The sequence below is a fragment of the Protopterus annectens genome, chromosome 3.part1, assembly GCF_019279795.1.
Source record: "Protopterus annectens isolate FY-2018-M chromosome 3.part1, PAN1.0, whole genome shotgun sequence".
In the NCBI taxonomy this organism is placed as follows: domain Eukaryota; kingdom Metazoa; phylum Chordata; order Ceratodontiformes; family Protopteridae; genus Protopterus; species Protopterus annectens.
In genome coordinates this window covers 1,264,975,247-1,265,001,207 of record NC_056732.1, presented here as the reverse complement: position 1 = coordinate 1,265,001,207, position 25,961 = coordinate 1,264,975,247, and the positions used below count along the sequence as shown (strand labels likewise).

Here is a 25,961-nt window from a genome sequence, read left to right as displayed (position 1 = left end):
ACCTGAAGTAAACCCTTTTCCCATGAAGTACTTTGGGGCCTGCTCAGTGGTGCCCTGATTCAAGTAGTCTTGAATAATGGGGACTAGAGGGATATTTGGTTTTGAGGAGGTTGCAGCATGTCTATCAGAGATAAATATTTTCCCCAAGACATGGCATGACCATCCTTGATGATGGAGAGGACCCACTTATCTGTAGTAATAGCTTTCAAAGTGGCCAAGGAGTGCAAAGTACAGTTGTGTACACTTACCATAAATGTAGATGTTCGAGTGTATTCACTGTTGCAGTCATCACATTTTGGGTTATCTGCCTGCAGGTAGCCCTCAGCCGGCCTGAATACAAGATTTTCGGATTTCTGCGTCAGATGCTGTTGCTTCTTCCTTGATGTCAGGTCGTCAGGGGTATAAGACATGCAGCAGACACCATTACATCAGTTTATCTTGCCCCAGATGTCAGGTGCCCCCACAATAGGAAGCAATTATATGGAATGGTACACCCTCAGCAAAAAGCAAATAGAAATGATATAATATATGCCAAACAAGAAGGAAAGGTAGAGCCAAGAAAAAACAGGGGGCTGGAGGGAGGGTAACCAGGACAGCAAAAGTGAATACACTCGAACAGCTACATTTATGGTAAGTGTACACAACTGTATTATGTTCTTTGTGTTTCACTGTTGCAGTCATCACATTTGGGTTGATTCCCAAAGCTAAGAAAGGGAGAAGGAAGTTAAAGAGCATTAGGGCCAGCTATTAATCCCTGCAAGACTGCAGTGGCAAATCCAGCACTGGATTTAGAAAATATAGGCAAGTGGTAATGCTTGGTGATGGTATGTACAGAGCTCCAGGTAGCAGCTTCTAGGATGTTCCTGGTAGGGACCCCTCTCAGAAATGCCACAGAGGTAGATGCAGCCCTGGCGGAATGTGATCTTACCCACTGTGGGATAGGTTTTCCATGGTTCTTGTAGCAGAAATGAATGCAATGGGATATCCATTTGGAAATGGTTTGCTTTGAAATAGACTTCCCCTCTGCCCCTGCAGCAAAGCTAACTAGCAGCTGTTCAGATTTTCTTATAGGTCCAAATAGAATCTAAGTAGTCTGTGCACGTCCAGATAGTGCAGTATTCATTCTCCTTTGTTTTGTGGATTAGGGAAAAAGGTAGGCAAATGAACGGACTGATTTAGGGCCACAGAAAACACAACCTTGGGCATAAATGAAGGATTAGTCCTGAGGGAAACCCTGTCCGCGTGGAAGATAATGAAGGGTTCCACTGCCATGTGGGCCTGTAAATCAGACACTCTTCTAGCTGAAGAAATGGCTAGAAAGAAGGCTGTTTTCCAAGAAAGGAATTTCAACTCTGCTGTAGCAGCTGGTTCAAAGGGGGGAAGAGTGAGCTTTTCCAATACAAAGTTAAGGTCCCAGGCTGGAGTGGGAGCTCTCCTGGGAGGGTCTTAAATTTTTGGCCCCTCTAAGGGATTGCTTTAGCAAGGCTGAGAGAAGAGAGGTGGTTCAGTATTATAATGTGCTGAAATGGCAGAGGCATGCATTTTAATTGATGAGAAGGATAGGCCCTTGTGGAGCATTTCTGTTAAGTACTGTAGAACATGAGGTAGACTGGGCACCTCTGTGCCCATCCCCTGAGCTAGGCTCCAGGAACAGTATCTTTTACACTTTTCAGCATTCTAGTACTAGGCCTCCTTGCCTACAGAACGACATCCAGTACCTGCTTACTGAGGGATGCTAGGGGAGAGCTCAAGGAATTAGCCAGGCTGCAAGGTTCAGGGTTTGAAGCTGAGGGTGCAGAATCTGGCCCGCCTGCGAGGACAGCAGGGAAGGGGTCTGAGGCAGGTGCTATGGTTGTAGCAGTGTCATACTGCGCGAAAGGGGGTACCAGTGCTGGTGTGGCCAGTCTGGTGCAATCAGTATTCTCCTTAGCTTGTCCTGTTTGATCTTTAGTAGGACCTTTGAGAGGAGAGGCAGAGGGGGAAAGGCATAAACGGAGAGGATTTCCCAGGTGAAGGACAGGGCATCCACTTTCCAAGCTTGGCTGTGGGGAGTCAGTGTGCAAAATTTGTGCAATTAGTAGTTTTGAGGGGAGGCATACAGGTCTCCCTCTGGAGTCCCCCACTTGTTCCTCAAGAAGATGAATATTTTGGTTTCCAGTTTCCATTCGTGTGGGTCCACCAGATTTCTGCTCAGGTCGTCTGCCAGTGAATTTAGTTTGTCTGGCAGGAATTGAGCTTGCAGGTGTACTTGGTAGCTCAAGGCTGTGTTCCACAGAGCCATGGCTAGTCTGCAGAGAAGGTACGAGTGGGTTCCCCCTGCTTGTTTATGCACCACATAACTGTGGTGTTGTCTGTCTTTACCAATAGTTGCCTGGAAGAATACGGTCTTTGAAGGCTGTCAGAGCATTCTGTACAGCTAACATTTATTTCTGATTGATATGCAGGTGCATCTGTCTCGGGTTCCATCAGCCCTGAAAGCACTGCCCTGCCATGTGAGCTCCCCATGCATAGTCTGATGAGTCTGTTGTTAAGGTTTGGGCGGCAGGAGGTAGAGTGAAAGGGAGTCCCTTGTTGTGGTAGCAGGCCTCTGCCCACCAAAGGAACTCTGTCTTCATACAAGGAATGATAGAAATCATTGTTTCCAGGTCCTGAGAATGTTGACACCATAGGCTTTTTAGATACCACTGGAGTTTCCTCATATGCAGTCTTGCATATGGGATTAGTAAAATGTAAGAGGCCATGAACCCCAGGGCTTGCAGTATTTGTCTTGCAGATAACTGGGGTTTTGTGACCAACAGTTTGAAGTAGGTTGTCAAATTTAGCTTGTTTCTCTGGAGTGAAGAATGCCATCTGGGAAGTTGTGTTCAAGCTTGCTCCCAGGAATACAATCTGTTGGCAGGGTACTAGGTGAGATTTATTTTCGTTGATGGTGTACCCCAGAGAGGTTAGAAGTTTCTTTACGAATGCCAGGAGTTGTAATAGCAAGTCCTGGCTTTCTGCCTGAATAAGACAATCGTCCAAGTATGGGTAAATTTGGATATTTCTCTGCCTGCAAAATGCAATGGCTGGAGCTAGACACTTTGTGAATACCCTGGGCGCAGTAGATAAGCCAAAGGGAAGTGCAGGGAAAGTACAGTTATGTACACTTACCATAAATATAGATGTTTGAGTGTATTCACTGTTGCAGTCATTACATTTGGGTAATCTGCTGGCAGGTTGCCCTCAGTCGGCCTGAATAACAAAGTCTTGGGTCCTGCGTCGGTTGCTGTCTCCTCTTCCATGACGTCAGGTATTCAGGGGTATAAAACATGCAGCCAACGCCATTTTAATCAGTTTTTTTTGCCCCAGATGTCAGGTGCTCCTCTCCCAAATGGGGAGCAAAAATATATATACATATATATATATATATATATATATATATATGTGTATTTAGAACAGAAAAAATTTACCTCCAACTAAAAGCAAATACACCACAAAGGCTTTTGAGCATAGCGAAGGAAAGAAGAGGTATAATAATAGAGAAGAAAGGGGGCTGGTGGGTGGGTAACCCAGACTGCAAGAGTGAATACACTCGAACATCTACATTTATGGTAAGTGTACACAATTGTACTATGTTCTTCGTGTTTCACTACTGCAGTCAATACATTTGGGTAGAATCCCAAATCTATGGAAGGGAGGATGGAATTAAACAGCATTAGGAGCAGCTATAAGGCCCTGCAGGACAGCAGTGGCAAAGCCTGCCCTGGATTTAGAAAAGAGAGGTAAATGGTAATGTTTTGTGAACGTATGAACTGAGCTCCAAGTAACAGCTTCTAGAATGTCTCTGGTAGGAACCCCTCTGAGAAAGGCTGCAGAAGTAGAAGCAGCCCTGGCAGAATGGGATCTGATCCCCTTGTGGACAGGTTTACCATTGTGTATGTAGTAGAAATGAATACAATGGCTTATCCATTTTGAAATAGTCTGCTTTGATATAGCCTTCCCCTCTGTTCCTGCAGCAAATGCCACCAGTAGTTGCTCAGACCTTTAGAGATTTTGTCCTGTTTAAGTAGAATCTTAGTTGTTGTGTACATCCAATGAATGCAGAATCCACACACCCTTGTTCTACGGATTTGGGAAAAAAGTTGGTAGGTGAATGGTCTGGTTAAGAGCCAGACTGGATACCACCTTAGGCATAAAAAAAGAATTGGTCCTGAGGGCCACCCTGTCCGGGTAAAAGATAATGAAAGGCTCCACTGCCATGAGAGCCTGTAGCTCTGAAATCCTTCTAGCTGAAGTGACTGCTAAAAGAAAGGCTGTCTTCCAAGAAAGAAATTTTACGTCCGCAGTAGCAGCTGGTTCAAAAGGAGGTGAGTTTTTCCAGCACAAAATTATTGAGGTCCCATGCAGGAGTCGGTGCCTTCCTGGGAGGTCTTAAATTTTTGGCCCCTCTGAGGTACTGCTTTAGCAGGGGATGAGAAAAGAGAGGAGGCTCTGTGTTGTAATGAGCCGAGATGGCAGAGGCATGGATTTTTATAGAAGAAAAAGATAGGCCCTTGTGAAGCATCTCAGTTAAGTACTGCAAAATCTGAGGAATATTGGGCATTGCTGTGTTTATTCCTTGTGCTTGGTTCCAAGCACAGAATCTCTTCCATTTATCAGCATAAGATTTTCTAGTACTAGGCCTTCTAGCCTCCAAAATGACATCAAAAGCAGGTTTACTGAGAGATGTGATTGGTGAAATTAGTTGATTAGCCATGCTGCAAGATTCAGAGTTTGGAGCGGAGTGTGCAGAGTTTGATAGTTCTGCTGAGACAACAGATGAGGTGTTTGAGGCAAGTACCACGGAAGAAGGTGTGTCATATTCCTTAGAAGTGGATACCAGTATTCGTGAGGCCAGTCCTAAGCAATCAGTATCATTTTTGTTTTTTCCTGTCTGACTTTTAGTAAAACCTTGGAGAGCAGAGGCAGAAGGGGAAAGGCATAGACCTATAGGTTTTTCCAGCTCAAGGATACAGCATCCACTTTTCAAGCTTTTTTGTGGTGAGTTCTTGTGCAGAATTTGTCCAACTGGTAGTTTTGGGGAGAGGCAAATAGATCTATGTCTGGGCTCCCCCATTTTCATGTCAATATGCTGAAGATTTGTGGATCCAGTTTCCATTTGAGCGGGTCCATAAGATTTCTGCTTAAGTCGTCTGCCAGAGTATTTTGCTTTCCTGGCAGGAAATGAGCTTGAAGATGTAGTCGGCAAGTCAAAGCTGTGTTCCACAAGGCCATGGTTAGTCTGCAAAGGGGGCAGGAGTGGGTACCCCCCCGGCTTATGTACCACATAACTGTGGTGTTGTCCGTCTATCAGTAGTTGTCCTGGATGAAGGAAGTCCTTGAATGATGTCAGAGCATTCTGTACAGCTAGCATTTATTTATTATTTATTATTTATTTATTTTACATTTGTTGACTGGGCTAGTCCAACTGGATATATGTCCATTTTCAGTGGAGGCCCGAGGAGAAAAGCTCCAACAAACACAGAAAAAAAAATAAACACAATATCATTTGTAATATGAGAACATTTACAAATGCAGCTAAATTGACAGATACTAATAACATTCAATTACATGTTGTTGCATTTCAATAAAATAGGAATCATGGTTCATTTCAGCTATAGTTAGCCATTCGAACACATTTCCTAATAAAAAACTTGTACAAGAGAAAAGTCTGTATTTAGAGAGACTAGACACAGTGTATTTTAAGAGAATAAATCTGGACACAGAGTAGATAAAGAGAAAAAAAAATCTATAATAGAATATGTAGAAGCTTATAAAGTAGTCTGGGATAAGCAGAGCTAAGTTTAATCTGATGGATAGATGCCTAGTCAGGTTTAGTACAGGGGCACAACAAAGGGTAGAGTTTCAGTCTATTTTTGAAGAGTGATGGAGAGGGAAGAGAGGAAAGGTTACTAGGGAGAAGATTCCAAGTTTTTCCAACAGCATTAGAGAAAAGAGATTCACCAGCCTTGTTGTTAGGTTTAGAGGTATGTAGAAGATTTTTATGTGAGGAACGTAGTGATTTCAGATTTGTATATGGAGTGATGAGGGTAGATAAAATAGGAGTACTGAATGGTTTATAGAGGGTTTTATGGGCAATGGTTTGTTGATGGAATTTAATCACGTTTTGTAGTTCAAGCCGTCCTAGCTGCTTTATATTTATGCAGTGGTGGGTTCTGTAAGTGTTTCATGTTGCAAATCTAGCAATGTTATTGTATGAAGTTTCCAGTTTGCTGAGGTTATTCTTTGAAAGGTTAGTAAAAATAGGTGAGGCATAGAGGAGATTAGAGATTAGATGAGTGTGAGCTATGGTTGTTCTAGCTGTATGGGAAAGGTAAGGTTTAATCCTATAGAGGGAGCCAAGTTTTTTGTTGACAGTTTTTATTGTATTGTTGATATGGGTGTCAAAGTTCAGATTGTTATCTATGGTGATACCCAATAGATTGGTGGTTGGCTCGGGTGATATAATGATACCATTGGTAGATGCAACTGAGAAATCAAGTGGAGAGAATTTGTCAGTTGGATTAAAGAGGAGGAGTTTAGTATTTTTGGGGTTCAAAAGAAGGCAACGCTGTGTAAACCATTGTTCAACTGTGTTAAATGTCTTCTGGGAAAGAGAGAGGTGTTCATATGTGGATTTGGCTGAGCATATTAATGTGGAGTCATCAGCATATTGTATGCATGTGGCTTGGGGGATGGCTAGATGAAGGTCGTTAATAAATATTGAGAAGAGGAGAGGTCCTAGTATGGACCCTTGAGGGACACCTAGGGTAACTGGTTGTAGGCTAGAAAGAGTCTTATGCCAAATTACTGCCTGTTGTCTTTTATCTAGGTAGGACTGGAACCATTTAATGGTAGGTGCATCTAAAGATTGGCATTCGAGTATGTTAATGAGAATCTGATGAATGACCATGTCAAATGCTTTGGACAGGTCAATGAATAGTGCTAAAGAAAGGTTATTAAGGTTACGGTTTTTGTTTATGCAATCTGTAAAGGAAAGAAGAGCAGTGGTGGTGCTATGTGAAGGTCTGAAACCATGTTGAGAGCTGGAAAGTAAGTTATTATGAGTTAAGTGGTCAAGTAATTGCCTATGGATACATTTCTCCATCATCTTTGCCAAGGGTGAAAGAAGGGCAATAGGGCGGTAGTTGGAGAGCTCATAGGAGTTTCCACCTTTATGGAGGGGGATAATACGAGAGACTTTCCATAAGCTAGGTATGTGACCTTCAGTAATAGTCCTATTGATCAGAATGGAAATAGGATAAGCTAAAGCTTTGGCTGATAGCCGTAGGAAATCAGCAGGTAGTTGATCTGCTGAGGGAGAGCATGGTTTTAGTTTTTGTATGAGGGTTAGAATATATGTAGTTGGTACAGGTTGCAAGTGAAAAGGAGGGGGCGAGGTAGAGTTATAAGAAGGTAGAGTGAAGCTATTAGATGATAACTGACAAGCTAGTGTTTGGATAGTATTAGTAAAGAAGGTATTAAATGTATTGGCTATATTCATGGGATTAGTATGGTCAGTATTTTGAGGGTTAGGTGTGGAGGAAAGACCTGGGTGGAGTAATTGACTAATGCTAGTCCAGAATTTTTGAGGGCTATTTTGATTAGTTTGTTGGAATTGTTGGTAGTAATTTCTTTTATCAGAAAGTATAGCTTTCTTAGTGTCATTTCTTAACTGTCTAAAGGTTTGTTGGTCAACGGGGTTTTTAGTCATTCTCCATTTGGCCCAATGTTTATTTCTAAGGTGCATTTTCTGTTTGGCTACTTTTGAAAGCCACGGGGCAGACTTGGTTTTAACTCTAATGAATCTGGTTGGAGCATGTTGGTTGAGAATGGCGAGGAAGTTAGAGTTAAAGTAACTGATGGCTTCTTCTGGTTGACATGAAGGTGCATTTGATTTGGGCTCCATTCGCCCTGAATGCATCTCCCTACCAGATGGGCCCCCCAAGCATAGTCTGATGCGTCTGTAGTCAAGGTTTGGGTGGCAGGAGGTAGAATGAATGACAGTCCCTTGTTCTGGTGACATACCTCCACCCACCAAAGGAACTCCTGTTGCAGGCAAGGAATGAGAGGAATCATTGTTTCCAGGCTGTGACAATGTTGACTCTATAAGCTTTTTAGGTACCACTGAAGTTTCCTCATATGCAGTCTTGCATATGGAATTAGTAGAATGCAGGATGCCATGAACCCCAAAGTCTGCAGAATTTGTCTTGCAGATAGTTGGGTTTTTGTTGCCACTTGCTTGAAGTATGGTGTCAACTGAATTTGTCTGGCGTGAGGTAAGCCATCTGGGCAGTTGTATTCAAGCTTGCACCCAGGAATGTAATTATTTGAGAGGGTACCAGTTGTGATTTCCTTTCGTTTATGGTGTATCCTAGGCATGTTAGAAGCCTTTTTACAAATGCCAGATGTTGAAGAAGAATGTCCTTGTCCTCTGTCTGAATTAGACAATCGTCCAGATATGGATACATATGAATGTTCCTTTGTCTGCAAAATGCAATTACTGGTGCCAGGCACTTTGTGAAGACCCTGGGCGCAGTAAATAAGCCAAAAGGCAGTGCAGAGAACTGGTAATGCAAATAGCCTGCTTTGAAGCAGAGGTATCTTCTGCAAGATTCCCTGATTGGGATATGCAGGTATGCCCCTTTTAAGTCTAGAGTTACCAAACAGGCATTCTTGCCTAGCATAGGCAGCAGTTGTTGTAAAGTCAGCATCTTGAATTTTGGAATGTCCAGGAAAGTATTTAGAATGGATAAGTCCAGAATTGGACGCCATGATTTGTCTTTTCTGGGTACCAGGAAATGTCTTGAATAAAAACCTTGTCCTTTTCTGGTACTGGTTGAATAGCCCCCATATCCATGAGGGACATGACTTGTTACTGGGCCTCTGCCCACTAATTTGGGGGCAGATCTGGCCATCCATTTGGAATTGGCAACGTGTGGAAATGAAATCTGTACCCCTGGGATACTATATTTAAGACCCACTTGTCCTGGGTAATTAGATGCCAATTTTGAGCATGAAGTGCTAGTTTTCCCCACAAAGGGGCTGCCAAAAGATAAGTGCTTGGAAATGGCAGAGGAAAGTCACTGAGACGGTTTACCGTAGGGTGGTGCTTTGCTCCTTCCTGATTTGGAGGTGGAGGCACCCCACTGATTTCACTTGTAAGATCCTTGTGACTGAAACTTGGACCCTTTGGAGTGTCTGGATTTGACCTGAGCGGCTCTGTTGTGCACTGGAAAGGACCAATTCTTAGTAGGCCAGTGCCTACTGAACCTAGGTTGCTGCACTTGCAAGAAATCATTTACAGTTTGCATAGAATTAGCTTTGTCTTCCATATTTTTTAAAACCTCTTCTGCCTTATTACCAAACAGACTGTCCTGCTGTAAAGGAGCACCCAACAATTTAGCTTTAACATGACCAGGCAGATTTTGCTCCTTGAGCCAAGCATGCCTTCTTATCATAGATCCTGTTACGGCGGCCCTGCAAGGGGCCTCCAAGGAATCAAAACCACATTGCAAAGTATGCTTTCCAACTTGTTCAGCTGAATGCAATAAATGCTGTAACTCTGTTTCCACACAATCAGAAATCAACATAATTTTCTGTTTCAGTAAGCCCATGACATGCTGTTCATATTTAAGCATATGAAATTGGCAGTTTAAAGCCCTGATTGCCAGGGTTGCAGATGTATAAACCTTCTTACCCCATCTATCCAGCGCCCTGGCGTCTCTATCAGAAGGTGTAGGATATTTGGCTGTAGAAGCCTTAACACCCTTGGGACCCAGAGAAATAGTTTCAGGGTCAGCAGTAGGACTTTTGAATAAAAATTTGTGGGAGTCAGGAACCTTGTAATAATCAGTCTGGCTTACTATTAGCCAGAAGCAGGGAATCAGGAGCCATGCTTGATTCTGAGAAAACATCATCAACAATGTCTAAAACAGGAGGTACAGCCAAAGGCCTATGCCAAGGAAGAAGAAAACCCCTAAGCCTCTTTTTGGATTCTGAAAAGTCCTGACTCTCCCAATGAAAATGTTCCCTTAAGGTATGCAAAGTCTCTCCAAAAGAAAAATCCTCAGGAGGAGAAGCAGAAGGGATGGATTCCTCTGCATCAAAGTCCTCATAAGGGGGAATAGAAAATTCTGGATCAGAAGAGGAATCAGAAGAAATAGAAACCCGATCAGAAGACTCATAATCAGTACTTTGCCTAGGCCTCTTAGCAGGGGGGGGGGGTTGGGAACCCCTGATCAAGGTAATTAAATGCTCAGCCATTTTGATCATTTGTTTTTTAGGCATAGGGACCTAAGCATGTGGCTCATGCGTCATTTTTTTAGACACAGAAGTAGGTTTTGGCCTTGTTTTTGATGATGGCGTTGGTTTAATATACAAATGTTTAGGCCTGAAAACACCCAAAGAAGCCAGTGCTCATCCAAGGGAGAGACATCCGCAGGTTCAATACTTGAAGAATCTTGCGGCATACCGGACTCTGTATGGGTCTTGGTACAGGCCTGCGACTCAGAAGTAGCAGGCATCAGGGGCTGCGAAAGCTCCTCACTGAGTACCGGCGACTGGCTTAGGAGAAGCTTCGTCGTCGGTTTTGGACCTCGACGGTCTGTCTCTGTCTTTTTCTTTGTGGTTTTTGTGAATTTCGGTAGTCAGACTGCTAACCGACATTTCAGGATAGTTAAATCTTGTACCAAAATACTTAGAAGCAAAAATAAACAGAAGCTTAATAGTGCGTTGGTTAAATTTAGCACAAAACTGACAGCAAGGCATGTTGTGATCAGGGCCTAGGCAAGGAATACAGTACAAATGGAAATCCTTATGAGGTATTTGCTTCCCACAAGTAAGGAGCAAGAAAAAGTTTCCCCAACGGGGTACTTAGCTTTAGTTTGAAGACTTTGGTTCTAAAACTCGAAAATGAAAATTTCAGTAGTCGGCCGATCGGCACTTGCGAACTGCTTCTGCTACAGGCACTGCGCAGCAAGAAAGATGGATTAAAATGGCGTAGGCTGCATATTTTATACCCCTGACGTCATGGAAGAGGAGACCTCAACCGACGCAGCACCCAAGACTTTGTTATTCAGGTCGACGGAGAGCAACCTGCCAGAAGATTACCCAAATGTAATGACTGCAACAGTGAAACATGAAGAACATCTGACAGTGCATGGAGCCTGCCCTGAAGCGTAGGTATTTCCTGCAAGATTCCCTTACTGGGACGTGGAGGTAAGCTTCCTTTAACTCTAGGGTTGCCAGCCAGGCATCCTTGACTAGCATGGGAAGAAGCTGTTGCAGAGTTAGCATTTTGAAACTACCAGGAAGGTGTTGAGAATAGGGAGGTCCAGGATAGGATGCCAAGAGTTGTCTTTTCTGGGTATCAGAAAAAGTCTTGAATAAAAACCTTATCCCCTTTGTTCTGCTGGGACAGGTTGAATAGCCCTGATATTGAGAAGAGAGAGAACCTGCTGTTGGGCCTCCATCCATTGATTTGGAGGTAGGTCTGGCCAACCATTTGGGGTTGGTAGTATGTGGAAGTGGAATCTGTATCCTTGGGAAACTATGTTCAAAACCCTGGGTAATGAGTTCCCAGTTTTTTACATGCAGGGTGAGCTTTTCTCCCAAGGGAGCAGGTAGTTGAGCAGGGCTTGGCAGTGTTAAGGTTAAGTCATTGTGCCATTTTTCTGTAGGGGGGTGGCTTACTACTCCCTGCTTTGGAAGTAGGAGCCCCCCACTGTTTAGGTCTGTGCGTAGTCTGAGACTATAGCCTAGGTGGTCTGCTGTTCCCGGGTTTGGACTGAGAAGGCCTAGAAGGGACTGGAAAAGATCAGTTCTTTGAAGGCCAATGCCTACTGAATCTGGGAGGCTGCACTTGTAGGGAATCTTTAACAGTTTGCATAGATTTAGCTTTTTCCTCCATCCTTTTGAGGACTTCTGCTTTGTTGCCAAAAACGAGGTCCTGGTTTAAGGGAGCCTCCAGTAATTTAGCTTTTACATGATCTGGCAAGTTTTGTTCCTTAAGCCAAGCATGCCTTCTAATTACAGACCCAGTGACAGCAGCCCTGCAAGATGCTTCTAAAGCGTCAAAACCACATTGCAAAGTACGTTTACCAACTTGTTCTGCAGAATGCATTAAATCCTGCAGTTCTTAGCATTCAGTACAGTCAGGAATCATCATTTTCTGCTTGAATAGCCCCATAACATGCTGCTGATACTTTAACATATGAAACCAGCAATTTAAAGCCCTTATGGCCAAAGTAGCAGAAGTGTATACCTTCTTACCCAATCTGTCTAAGGCTCTAGAATCTCTAAGAAAGGGGTAGGATTTTTGGCAGCAGTAGCCTTAATGCCTTTTGGTCCTAGGGAAATGGTCTCTGGATCCACAGAAGGATTCTTGAAGAGGAACTTGAGAGAGTCAGGTACTCTGTAGTACCTGTCAGGTTTTCTGGGAGATGGAGGTAAAGTGTCTGGGGTAAGGCTAGTTTCCAATAAAGCATTATCTACAATGTCCAGAACAGGAAGGATAGCTAAAGGCCTGTGTTGAGGAAGTAGTAAGAATTCCCCAAGTCTCTTTTTGGATTCAGTAATCCTGGCGTTCCCAGCGGAAATGCTCCCTAAGAGTGTGCAAAGTTTCACCAAAAGAAAACTCCTCTGGAAGGGAAGCAGAGGGAATGGAATCCTCTGCATCAGAATCCTCATAAGTAGATAAGGGCAAATCCTGGTAATCAGAAGGAGCAGAAATATCAGATTCCTGATCAGAAGAATCAGAAATAAAATCAGTTCTAGGTCTCTGGCTTCCCCTAATTAAGGTAATAAGGTCTTCAGCTATTCTAAGCATTTGTTTTTTTTAGGCATATGGGTCTGAGCCTGCAGTTTGGTCGTCTGTTTTCTAGGCATGGTGCGAGTTTTAGAACTGGATGAAAACGATGGCGAAGGTTTAATATGAATGTCTGTAGGCCTGAATACACCCTCAGAAGCCAGTGCCTGCACAGCGGATCCAGACCCATCCAAGGTAGAGACATCCGCAGGTTCCACAGTCGAAGAAGCATCTCGCGGCATACTGGACTCCGAATGGGTCTCAGTAGAGGTCTGCGAATCAGAAGTAGAATCTCACTGCGCATTCACTCATTGCACATTCGAACCTTCTTCCGTTCGACATCTGCAAACCTTGCAAACTGTCTTTCGAACAATTGTCGGTCGCCTGCGTGCAATACGCACATGTAAAGGTAAACCTATATATATATATAAATATATATATAACTGTATAAATATATATATATATATATATATATATATATATATATATATATATAACTATACACACACACACACACACACACACACACACACACATACACAGGGACTAGTACTGGAACAGTTGTGTAATGGCAACTGCAACATGACTGGGTTAATATACATTGCAAAATGTTCCTTATGCTCCTCTTTCTATGCAAGTAAAATGGAAAGAACATAAAAAAAGAGACTATTTGAACACAGTTGTATTACACTGCACAAGGTGACAATTTTGAATGCAATTTTAATTGCTGGTTATATAACAAGATCCAAGTATTTTTGTGGTTTTGTGTGTGTGTGTGTGTGTGTGTGTGTGTGTGTGTTTATACATACACAAGGAGCTACTTCACCAGATTGAATATACACATAACCGAAATTTACATTGAGACGATAACATTGCAATTTCAAAATAATGAATGTTTACAACTTCGAAACTGGTAAGAACGAAAAACGAAGTGCACATGTCAGACATCACTCAGGGCTTGTGAATGAGATCTTGGTGTACTGACGGAAACATATGCTCTATTTAAACACGGGATTTAACATAAAAATGTACTTCAACGTTTTCGAATGCAGATCGGGGTGCAGTGAGGATCGGTAAGTTTAGGGTTTTCTCCACTATAATGCGATCTTGGGAGTTAGTATTTATAATTTGCAGGGGTCTTGCCCCCTGCAAAAACATTTAAAATGGTACATTTTTAAAGTTAAATATAGTGTTTAAATGCAGCAGCTGTTTCTGTCAATACACCGTATTATCCATTCACATGCTCTAAGTGATGCCTGACGTGGCAGTTGGTTTTTCATTCTTACCAGTTTCAAAATGGTAACATTTTTGTTATTTTGAAATTGAGATGTTCTCATCTTGTTGATGTACATTTCGGTTATGTGTATATTTGATCTACTGAAGTAGATCCATATATTTGATCTACTGAAGTAGATCCATATATAAATATACACAGACACACGTGTACACACACAAAAAAACATTCTTTATATAGAATAAATTTATACATTTTTTTGGTTAATTCAAAGTGGTTTAGGCTTTGTATAATATTACAAAATAAAGTATATTTTACGTATAAAACATACATATTCACATATGAAATATTTCTGAAAAAATATGAGGATACAGCTTTAAGTAGAAATGAATTTTAATTTTCAATTTGTCATGTGATAGGTGTAATGAACTGAATCACAATAAAAAACATTATTTCTACACTGTGTTACCAAAGTCCTAATGGTTTATAGATAGGATGAAAGTATTAGTATGAAATTGTGAAAGTAATATGTGGTCTATGTTAGTCACTTAACCAGTAAAATAAAACATATTGTTTGTATCCAGTTAAAGTGATTTCTGCAATCCTTTGGGCACTTTACTGTTAGTGCACTTGGTTTTTAGTTACTTTTTTGTGCACTTCAAGGTTTGTTTTATTGGTTATCATTAGCTAAGGACCAGGTGAGAGGACTACACATAACTTTGGGAAGTATCAATTCTGTTGTGGCAAACTTGACAAAAAAAAGTTTTATCTGCCCTTCACAATTAGGACCAAATCCACCTGCACAATAGATATTTCTTGAACAAACTTCAAAGATTCAGTTGTCGGCAATTAAATCTCAATTCAAACACCTTCTTAAAACTAACACACATGGGATTCATGTATATAAAAACCTGAAGAAAAAAACAGATATTTATTTTGTTTAACATTTGTTTACCGGGAAAGTCTGACTTGGAATAAAGCCAATTTTTAGCGGAGGCCATGGGAGAAATGCTCCAGATGCATGTCTTTGTAACATGGAAGGAAACCTACACTAACGCAGTTAGGACATGCAGACTCCACACAGAAGGCACCCCAGCAGAGAATCGAACCGGAGAACCTCTTGCTGTGAGGCGACGCTACCGCTGCACCATTGTGCCATCCATATATACACACTAGGACAACGTAATCAGCATCAACTAATGAACAAGGAAACGGAGGGCTCCGACAGTCATACCGAAAATGCAGGATTCCCCTTGGTGTAGGAAACTGATGGTGGCAAAGCCTCCTTGGATGTGCCCTCCATGCAGGACTGTGCAGCTTCTGTATAGGTACCCGCTCTATCTGAAGCAGAGGAGCCAGAGCCTTCAACCAAGCTGATGGTGGCCACAGGCTGAGGGTCGGACGGAGGAGGCACAGCGGCAACTGTAGGCCTGACAGCCTTGGCCACCCTTTTAAGCTGTTTGGTCGGCAAGTTGGCAGAACCCTCCAACGCTAATTGCTTCAGATGTTGTTTTTCTAAATATAAGTTAAGTGCGTGGAGTTGGTTACGGAGAGTTTTGGACACAAATGCCTGGCAAATGGTGCAGGCCTTGTAGTCATGCGACCTACCTAAACAAAAGAGACACTGATCGTGGGCATCCTTGTGAGGTTTCTGATGGCCGCACTTACACTTGCCCTTTCTGGATGACATGAACAAGCATTAGAAAAAATAAAAATGACTGAAAAGATTCCCCAGTGGGGCACTTATCTGATGTTTCTAGAATCAGATGGCCGGGAAGGCAGGAAGACCTGACATTCGACTGGCGGCTGAGATGTTCTGAGGGCTGGTGCATGCAGATGTCACTTTTATGGCCCACGCTCTGTTAGCCACGTCAGACGTCCCATGCACTATACAGTGACTGAAATCTTTTGTATACTGGCCAGACAGTCCGGTAGCAAGAGGACAAAACCCATATGTACAGAATACTGCAACATGGGAGTAGAAGGACCTCAGAAAAAGGGGAGGGGGCAGGGATTGCAGAGCCCAGATGTTTTCCGATACCACACTCTAGTCCAGCATTTGAAAGCTTTCTCAAAGTAAGCAAAGGTTTTGAGAAGGACAAAGAAAGCAAGGAAATTTTACAAGAAAGCCATACACAAACACAGCTGGTGAAAAAAACAAATACTGGAAGCAGAAGTCATAATTCACCCTACAAAGGTTTGCTTACCTTGACGTAGGCTATGGTTTTCCAGTTCAAGGTTTGCCACTCTTTCAATCAGACCACTGTAGTCAGCTGCAGGAGCAGAAGTGGAAATTGTTACACACGTCGTGGCAGAAGGAGCAGGAAGAGGAGCAGCAGCAGTCGTTGTCTAAAATAAATAAGATTACAAAAATTACATGACTTATCAAGTCTAACCCCAGTCTGCAAATGCATATTAAAAATAATAAATCTCAATAAATGGTAACAAGTAAAATCCCACAGCTAACATCTGTGGCCAAGTGGGGAAAGACTGGGGGTTCTAAATAAAGGAGGATAAGACAGTATAATGCAAATCAAAACAAGCACCACTAACACCTTCAGAAAAATGCTGAGACAATGCAACTACGTACAGTGAAGGCATTTTTGTTTTTTAAACATGTCTCTAACTCCATTTTAACCTTTTGACAATAAGCATGTCTGGCACTTTACTTCACGCAGGATTAAGGCTATCAGATGCTAATCAAGCCTCATCCTGTAAACCCAGATTTGAGTTCTTCAACCTCTATTTACCTACTGTGTAACTCTCGGCAAGCCATTAACCAGACAATGGTCCCAGGCCTCCAATGCAAATAGGCTTTAAAACAGACTGATAACCTGGACAGCCCTATCAGGAAAATCACTGCTCGGACCCCGGACACAGAAGACTGCTGCAGTACTAAAAGAAGGCTAGAGACACCTGGCAGCTCTTGTGCATCTGATGCACAATGCTTTCTTACTCTACTTTTGCTCCCATTAGACATGTGCTGCACATTTACTTAGCAGTCTGTCACAGTGTAGCTTTTTTGTGACTTTTTTTTTTTTTTTTTTTTTTAAGAGGGAGATCAGTGAGATGTTGGATATACTGCAGCTGTTCAGCCTCTCTGTCCTAGCCCTGTTAAGAAAATCCCTAGTTAACCTTGGCTTTAGAAAGTTGCTGAAGGGCTAAAGATAGCCAAAATGCAAGCAGCCCTGCATGCATAAAAAGACACTTGCAATATTCTTTGCAAGGCTGCACATGTACAGCATGGACAGGGTAGAAACTTTGCCTGAAGGTACTAGTATCTGTCAGGGGTTTCTGCTTAACGCAGACATCTAAAACTACACTGAAGGAAAACTGCATTAAGTATGCAGTAACTGTATTAACTACTGAAGACTGCATTACTGACGAACAGAACTGCACACAGTCTGTAATGCAATGCAACCAGTAACAGCTGGTACTAGGACATGCAAAAATAATGCCACTGCCTGATCAAACACACACACTACAGTACCTTAACTTAAAGCAGCTTCACTTACATAAATACTGACAAACTAGTTATAGAAACAAGTGCAGAATCTGAGAAAAGGCAGATGTAGGATGTTTCTAATACAAAAACGGCATACTTAAATTGCCTTAGTTTATTAGACTCCTAATCATACAGTAGTCAATACAATCATATGAGGGAGGCTTGTACAGCACCAGAGTTCATGCTGCCTCATTTTATTCGGCTCTCATGCTATAGTGGTTACAATCACACACAATGGGCTGTAAAACAGCTGAAGAGTTTACCAATACAGATGCTACATAGCAACGCTAATAACATTTGAAAAACAAAACAGAAATAATGTGTAATTAAGTACAGTTGTGTACACTTACCATAAATGCAGATGTTCAAGTGTATTCACTCTTGCAGTCATTACATTTCGGTAATCTGCTGGCAGGTTGCCCTCAGTCGGCCTGATAAGTCTTGGGTCCTGCGTCAGTTGCTGTCCCTTCTTCCATGACGTCAGGTCGTCAGGGGTATAAAACATGCAGCCGACGCCATTACATCAGTTTTTCTTGCCCCAGATGTCAGGTGCCCCCCAAATGGGAGCAAAATATATATATATATATATATATATATATATATATATATATATATATATATATATATATATATATATATATATATATTTATTTACACACACACACATATATATATATATATATATATATATATATATATATATATATATATATAAAATTATGTAATTTAAAACACAAAAAATATACCTCCAAACAAAAGCAAATACACCCAAAAAGGCTTTTAAGCATAGTAATAGAAAGAAGAGGTATAGTAAGAAAATAACAGGGGGCTGGAGGGTGGGTAACCAGGACTGCAACAGTGAATACACTCGAACATCTACATTTATGGTAAGTGTACACAAATGTACTATGTTCTTCGTGTTTCACTGTTGCAGTCATTAAATTTGGGTAGAATCCCAAAGCTATGGTTGGGAGGATGGATTTATACAGCATTAGGAGCAGCTATAAGGCCCTGCAGGACAGCAGTGGCAAAGCCAGCTCTGGATTTAGAGAAGAGAGGTAAATGGTAATGTTTGGTGAACGTTATGAACTGAGCTCCACGTAGCAGCTTCTAGAATGTCTCTGGTAGGAACCCCTCTCAGAAAGGTTGCAGAAGTAGATGCAGCTCCAGGGGAATGAGACCCGATTCCCTTGGGGATAGGTTTATCATGGTGCATATAGCAGAAACAAATGCAATGGCTTATCTATTTGGAAATAGTCTGCTTTGAAATAGCCTTTCCCTCTGCCCCTGCAGCAAATGCCACTGATAGTTGTTCAGATTTTCTTAGAGATTTCGTCCTGTTTAAGTAGAATCTAAGTTGTCTGTGTACATCCAATGAATGCAGAATCCACTCACCCTTGTTCTGTGGATTGAGGAAGAAAGTTGGCAGATGAATGGTCTGATTAAGAGACACACTGGATACCACCTTAGGCATGAAAGATGGATTGGTCATGAGAGACACCCTGTCTGGATGAAAAATAATGAAGGGCTCCACTAACATAAGAGCCTGTAATTCTGAAATCCTTCTAGCTGAAGTGACTGCTAAAAGGAAAGCTGTTTTCCAGGAGAGAAATTTTAGGTCTGCAGTAGCAGCTGGCTCAAAAGGAGGGAAAGTGAGTTTTTCCAAAACAAAATTGAGGTCCCATGCAGGAGTTGGTGCTCTCCTGGGAGGTCTTACATTTTTGGCCCCTCTGAGATACTGCTTTAGCAGAGGATGAGAGAAGAGGGGAAGTTCTGTGTTGTAATGAGTTAAATGGCAGAGGCATGGATTTTTATGGAAGAAAAAGATAGGCCCTTGTGAAGCATCTCAGTTAAGTATTGCAGAATCTGAGGAATACTGGGCATTGCTGTGCTTATTCCTTGTGATTGGTTCCAGGCACAGAATCTTTTCCATTTGTCAGCATAAGGTTTTCTAGTACTAGGCCTTCTAGCCTCCAAAATGAAATCTATCATTGGTTTACTGAGGGATGCCAAGGGTGTAATTAGTTGATTAGCCACACTGCAAGATTCAAAGTTTGGAGCCGAGTGTGCAGAATTTGGTAGTTCTGCCGAGACAGTCGGTAAGGTGTCTGAGGCAGGTGCCATGGAGGAAGGTGGGACACACTGCGCAGGAGTGGGTACCAGTGTTGGCGAGGCCAGTCCGGAGCAATTAGAATCATTTTTGGTTTGTCTTGTCTGACTTTTAGTAGAACTTTGGAGAGCAGAGGCAGAGGAGGAAAAGCACAGACTGATATGTTTTTCCAGCTGAATGATAGAGCATCCACTTTCCAAGCTTTTTTGTGATGAATTCTTGTGCAGAATTCGTCTAACTGATAGTTCTGGGGTGAGGCAAAACGATCTATGTCTGGGTTCCCCCATTTGCGTGTCAACATGTTGAAAACTTGTGGTTCCAATTTCCATTCGTGTGGGTCCATAAGATTTCTGCTTAGTTCGTCTGCCAGAGTATTTAGCTTTCCTGGCAGGAATATCTGATAGGTCAAGGCCGTGTTCCACAATGCCATGGCTAGTCTGCAAAGGGGGTAGGAATGTGTACCCCTATGCTTGTTTATGTACCACATAACTGTGGTGTTGTCTGTCTTTATCATTAGTTGTCCTGGATGAAGGTAATCTTTGAAGGCTGTCAGAGCATTTTGTACAGCTAGCATCTCTTTCTGATTGATATGTAGGCGCATTTGATTTGGGCTCCATTTGTCCTGAATGCACTTCCCTGCCAGATGAGCCCCCCAAGCATAGTCTGATGCGTCTGTTAGGGTTTGGGCGGCAGGGGGTGGAGTGAATGGCAGTCCCTTGTTTTGGTGGCAGGCCTCTGCCCACCATAGGAACTCTAGTTGCAGGCAAGGTATAATAGGAATCACTGTTTCCAGGCTGTGACAATGTTGACTCCATAAACTTTTTAAGTACCACTGAAGTTTCCTCATATGCAGTCTTGCACATGGAATTAGAAGAATGCAGGAGGCCATGAACTGCAAGGCCTGCAGAATTTGTCTTGCAGAGAGCTGGGTTTTTGTGGCCACCTGTTTGAAGTAAGTCATCAATTGAATTTGCTTTTCTGGAGTAAGGCAAGTCATCTGGGCAGTTGTATTCATGCTTGCACCCTGGAATGTAATTATTTGAGGGGGTACCAGTTGTGATTTCTTTTCGTTTACGGTGTACCCTAGACAAGTTAGAACCCTTTTTACAAACGACAGATGCTTTAGAAGAATTCCTTGTTTTCTGCCTGAATTAGACAATCGTCCAGGTATGGATATATTTGAATATTTCTTTGCCTGCAAAATGCAATTACTGGTGCCAGGCACTTTGTGAAGACCCTGGGCGCAGTAGATAAGCCAAAGCGCAGTGCAGAGAACTGGTAATGCAAGTAGCCTGCTTTGAAGCGGAGGTATCTTCTGCAAGATTCCCTGATTGGGATATGCAGGTAAGCCTCTTTTAAGTCTAGAGTTACCAACCAGGCAACTTTGCCTAGCATAGGTAGTAACTGTTGAAGAGTCAGCATCTTGAATTTTAGAATGTCCAGAAATGTGTTTAGAGTGGATAAGTCCAGAATTGGATGCCATGATTTGTCTTTTCTGGGTACCATGAAAAGTCTGGAATAGAAACCTTGTCCCTTTTCCTCTTCTGGTACTGGTTGAATAGCCTCCATGTTCATGAGGGACATAACTTGTTTCTGGGCCTCTGCCCACTGATTTGGGGGCAGATCTGGCCATCCATTTGGAATTGGCAACGTGTGGAAGTGAAATCTGCATCCCTGGGATACTACATTTAAAACCCATTTGTCCTGGGTAATAAGTTGCCAGTTTCGAGCATGAAGTGCTAGTTTTCCCCCCAAAGGGGCGGCTAAGAGGTAAGTGCTTGGTGACTGCAGAGGGAAGTCTTTGAAACTGTTTACCATAGGGAGGTGCCTTGTTGCTTCTAGATTTGGAGGTGGAGGCACCCCATTGTTTTGTTCTAAAAGTTCCTTGTGACTAAAACCTGGAGCCTTTGGAATGTCTTGATTTGACTTAAGCGGCTCTCGAGGGGACTGGAAAGGACCAGTTCTTAGTAGGCCAGTGCCTACTAAATCTTGGAGGTTGCACTTGTAAGAAATCGTTCACAGTTTGCATAGATTTAGCTTTATCTTCCATCTTTTTTAACACTTCTTCAGCCTTATTACCAAAGAGATGGTCCTGTTGTAAAGGAGCATCCAACAATTTTGCTTTAACATGGTCAGGCAAAGTTTGCTCTTTGAGCCAAGCATGCCTTCTTAGCACAGTCCAGTTACAGCAGCCCTGCAAGAGGCCTCCAAGGAATCAAAACCACATTGCAAAGTATGTTTTCCAACTTGTTCAGCTAAATGCAATAAATCCTGCAATTATTTATTTTCCACACAGTCAGAGATTAACATAATTTTCTGTTTAAGTAGTCCCATGATATGCTGTTGATATTTAAGCATATGAAATTGACAGTTTAAAGCCCTGATTGCCAAGGTTGCAGACGTGTAGACGTGTAAACCTTCTTACCCCATCTATCCAGCACCCTGGAATCTCTATCAGAAGGGGTAGGATTTTTGGCAGTAGAGGCCTTAATGCCCTTGGGACCCTGAGAAATGGTTTTAGGATCAGCAATAGGGTTTTTGAAAAGGAATTTGTGGGAGTCAGGAACCCTGTAGTATCTGTCTGGCTTACAAGGAGCCAGAGGCAGAGAATCAGGAGTCATATTAGATTCTGAAAAAATATCATCAACAATGTCTAGAACAGGAGGTATAGCCAAAGTCCTATGCTGCGGAAGTAGAAGAAAATCCCTAAGTCTCTTTTTAGATTCAGAAAAATCCTGACTTTCCCAGTGGAAATGTTCCCTTAAGGCATGTAAAGTTTCCCCAAAAGAAAAATCCTCAGGGGGAGAGGCAGAAGGAATGGAATCCTCTGCATCAGAGTCCTCATAAGTAGGAATAGACAAATCCTGTTCATTGGAGGAGTCAGAAGAAACAGAATCCTGTTCAGAAGATTCATAATCAAGGTCTTCCCTAGGCCTCTTAGAAGGAGGGGGTCTGTTACCCCTGATCAGAGTAATTAAATCTTCAGCCATTTTGATCATTTGTTTTTTAGGCATAGGGGCCTGCACATGTGGCCCAGGCGTCAGTTTTTTAGACATATATTTAGATTTTGACCTTAGTTTTGAAGATGGCGTCGGTCTAATATACAAATCTGTAGGCCTGAAAACACACTCAGAAGCCGGTGCCTGCACAGCGGCTCCGGACCCATCTAAGGTAGAGACATCCGCGGGTTCCATAATTGAAGCATCTCGCGGCATACTGGACTCCGAACAGGTCTCAGTAGAGGCCTGCAAATCAGAAGCAGCAAGTATCAAGGGCTGCGAAAGCGCCTCACTGAGTACCGGCGACTGGCTTAGGAGAAGCGTCATCGTCAGTTTTGGACCTCGACAGTCTGTCTCTGTCTTTGTGTTTTTTTCGGCATTCCAGTAGTCAGATTGCTAACTGACGACATTTCTGAATAGTTCAATTTTGAGCCAAAATATTTAGAAGCATAAATATACCGATGTTTAATCATGCGTTTATTAAATTTAGCACAAAACCGACAGCAAGGTACGTCATGGTAAGGGCCCAGGCAAGGAATACAGTATGAATTAAAATCTTTTTGAGGTATTTGCTTTCCACAAGTAATGCAATTATTAACTTTTACTGACATCAGTAAAGAGCAAGAAAAAGTTTCCCCAATGGAGTACTTAGCTTTTAGTTGAAGACTTTGGTTATGAAACTCGAAAATGAAAATTTCAGGAGTCGGCCAAGTGGCACTTGCGAACTGCTTCTGCTTCGGGCACCATGCGGCAAGAAAGACTGATGTAATGGCGTCGGCTGCATGTTTTATACCCCTGACGACCTGATGTCATAGAAGAAGGGACAGTAACCAACGCAGGACCCAAGACTTTGTTAATCAGGCCGACTGAGGGCAACCTGCCAGCAGATTACCCAAATGTAATGACTGCAACAGTGAAACACGAAGAACATCCCATGTGCTAGATATGGAAAGGATCTCTTTCGTGTATAATTACAATATGGCTAGATCTGTATTACACATTAACTTTGTCATAGAAGATGAGCCTTAACAAGTGATACATGACCAGCAACTCAAAGGGCAGCTCCACAAGTAAAGACTGGACTTTTGGGCTACAAATGTGAAGCTACAAATGTGACGCTTTACGAAGATAATAAATTTCATCTCATCTTGCCTTAAACAGCACTGAAGAAAAAGGTTCAGACATAGCTGAGCATTCAGTATTAGCAAGATAAATACTAACTAGCTCCTTTACCATTACAAATAACAAACCGATAAAGAGAATGAGGCTGAAGTGACAAAGGTAAAGCAGAAAAATGATGAACCCTACAAGACAGCATTCACAGCAGTTAGCTACCTCTAAACGGCAGACACTGCATTACAAAAGTCCAGTTGTGTAGTCAACTTACTAAAATAAGTGTGGTCACTGCTGCAGTCATTGCTACAAGGAACATTTCTGTATCTGGCCAGGCTTTCACAGCCAGGCACCATCCCCACCATAATCATCTTCACCTAACCTGTTATCAAGACTGACACATGACAATAAATCTTGGCCTCTTTCTTGCCCTCCAATTGCGCATAACCACAGAACCCTAAGCTCTTGGGAAGGCCTAAGCCACACCTTACCCTCCTATGGTACCTCAACATAAGGAGGTGAAGGGAAGAAAAATCTGTTAGAGAAGGGACACTTAGTCCTAAAGGTTCCTAGTTTCACAGGGAATGGTGGATGGGAAAATATAGTGGAGCATGAACACACTACTTCGAACATTTTGGTAAACTAACTACACAACTGAACTACATTCACACTGCAACTCACTACTGCAGTCATTACATCATGAAAGACTACAAGAGTTGATATTTTCCAACTACCCTTGTAATTAAGGGAACTGGGAGAGATGACAGTGGAAGACAGCAGCATGTCCTTCAGAATGGCAAAGGTGAACTCTAGCCCTAGAGATGAAGTCTCTATAATGCTTTAAAAAGGTATGGACAGAAAACCAAGCAGCTATTTTCAGGTTATCTTGTGCAATAACTACTTTCAGGAAAGGTCATGGTAGCAGCCATGGTCCTGACAGAATCAGACAATTTTATCCTTCAAGCTTTTTCTGCAGAGTCTATGGCAGAAATAGTGTGCTTTACTACTTAGAAATAATCTGCATGGATACAGGCAGGCTTTTTTCTCTTTCTTTCAGAAAAGTCCACAAACAGCAGCTCAGATTTTATAATGTATTCTATTATGTCCAAATAGAATCTTAACTGCCTATGAACATCCTCAGAATGTAGGATGCACTACACCTTGTTCTGTCAAGGTGGAAAAACACTAGCAAATGAATAGCATGATTAAGTGTCACCACTGTAATTACTTAAGGCATGAAAAAAGGATTAGGGTGCAAAGTGGCTCCATGCTTACAGAAGACAAGCAAAGGCTCTTCACACCCCACTGCCAGCAATCATGACCATGAAACCTCTAAGCTGAGGTAGATTCAACAAGAAAGATGGGTTTCAAAGAGAAGAACCTGACATCAGCAATACAGTTGGCTCAAATTAAGTTAACTTTGTGCTGTAAAAGCTAGAATTAAGGTCCCAGGCTACAGCGAGATTCGGGCTGGATGGCCCAAGGTGTGGGATTCCAATATGGAAGTATTTGACACGTGGTCCAGATGCCATAGGTCCAAAGGTAAGCAGACTGAAATGGCTGACAGTTTTCTATTAGAAAAGAGTTTGGACAGATATTGTAATACTGTGGGCGCACCCACCTCATTAGGATGCACATCTCTCCTTTGACACCAGAAGGAAATCCTTTTCTACTTAGAAAGATACACTTCTGTGGTACCTGGCCTCCTTACATCCCAGATAATGTCAAGCACATCTCCAGAATATAGATACCAAAAGGGAAGAAAGGACTCAGGGTGGTCAGGGTGTTATGAATGGGGGGGGGGGGCGCAGCACTGGTTAAGTGGGTCCACCTGCTAAGGCAACAGAAAAGGCTTTTCCCTAGCCACCTGGACCAGGAGGGAGAACCAATGCTGCTTTGGCCAGAAAGACAGTGCTCCGTCTTGCCTTTCCTCCCTTATTTTGTGAATTATCTTTAGAAGCAAGGAAGTGGGAGGAGAAAGCATACAAACAAGTCTCTCCAGTTCAAGAAAAATTAATCCACTGCCTAACTTTCTTGTGAGGTACTTTGGAGAAGACTTGTTTGGTCTGGTACACCCCAACTGTTCACCAATGGCAATAAGATCTTCCTGTGGAGCATCTCTTCATGTGGGTCTGATGAATTCCTACTTAATTGTTTTAAAATGGTTCTGTCAC

The 25,961-nt window shown here is 42.4% G+C and overlaps 1 protein-coding gene across 3 annotated transcripts in view; it reads right to left on the bottom strand.

Moving 5' to 3' along the window:
• The window catches only part of EEF1D (eukaryotic translation elongation factor 1 delta), a 639,646-nt gene that overhangs the window by 221,977 nt on the left and 391,708 nt on the right, over positions 1-25,961 (bottom strand). For all 3 annotated transcript variants that reach the window (XM_044067328.1, XM_044067326.1, XM_044067327.1), the window contains one exon: positions 16,268-16,409. In XM_044067328.1, the coding sequence (XP_043923263.1) occupies positions 16,268-16,409 (142 nt within the window). The remainder of the gene's footprint in view (positions 1-16,267; positions 16,410-25,961) is intronic.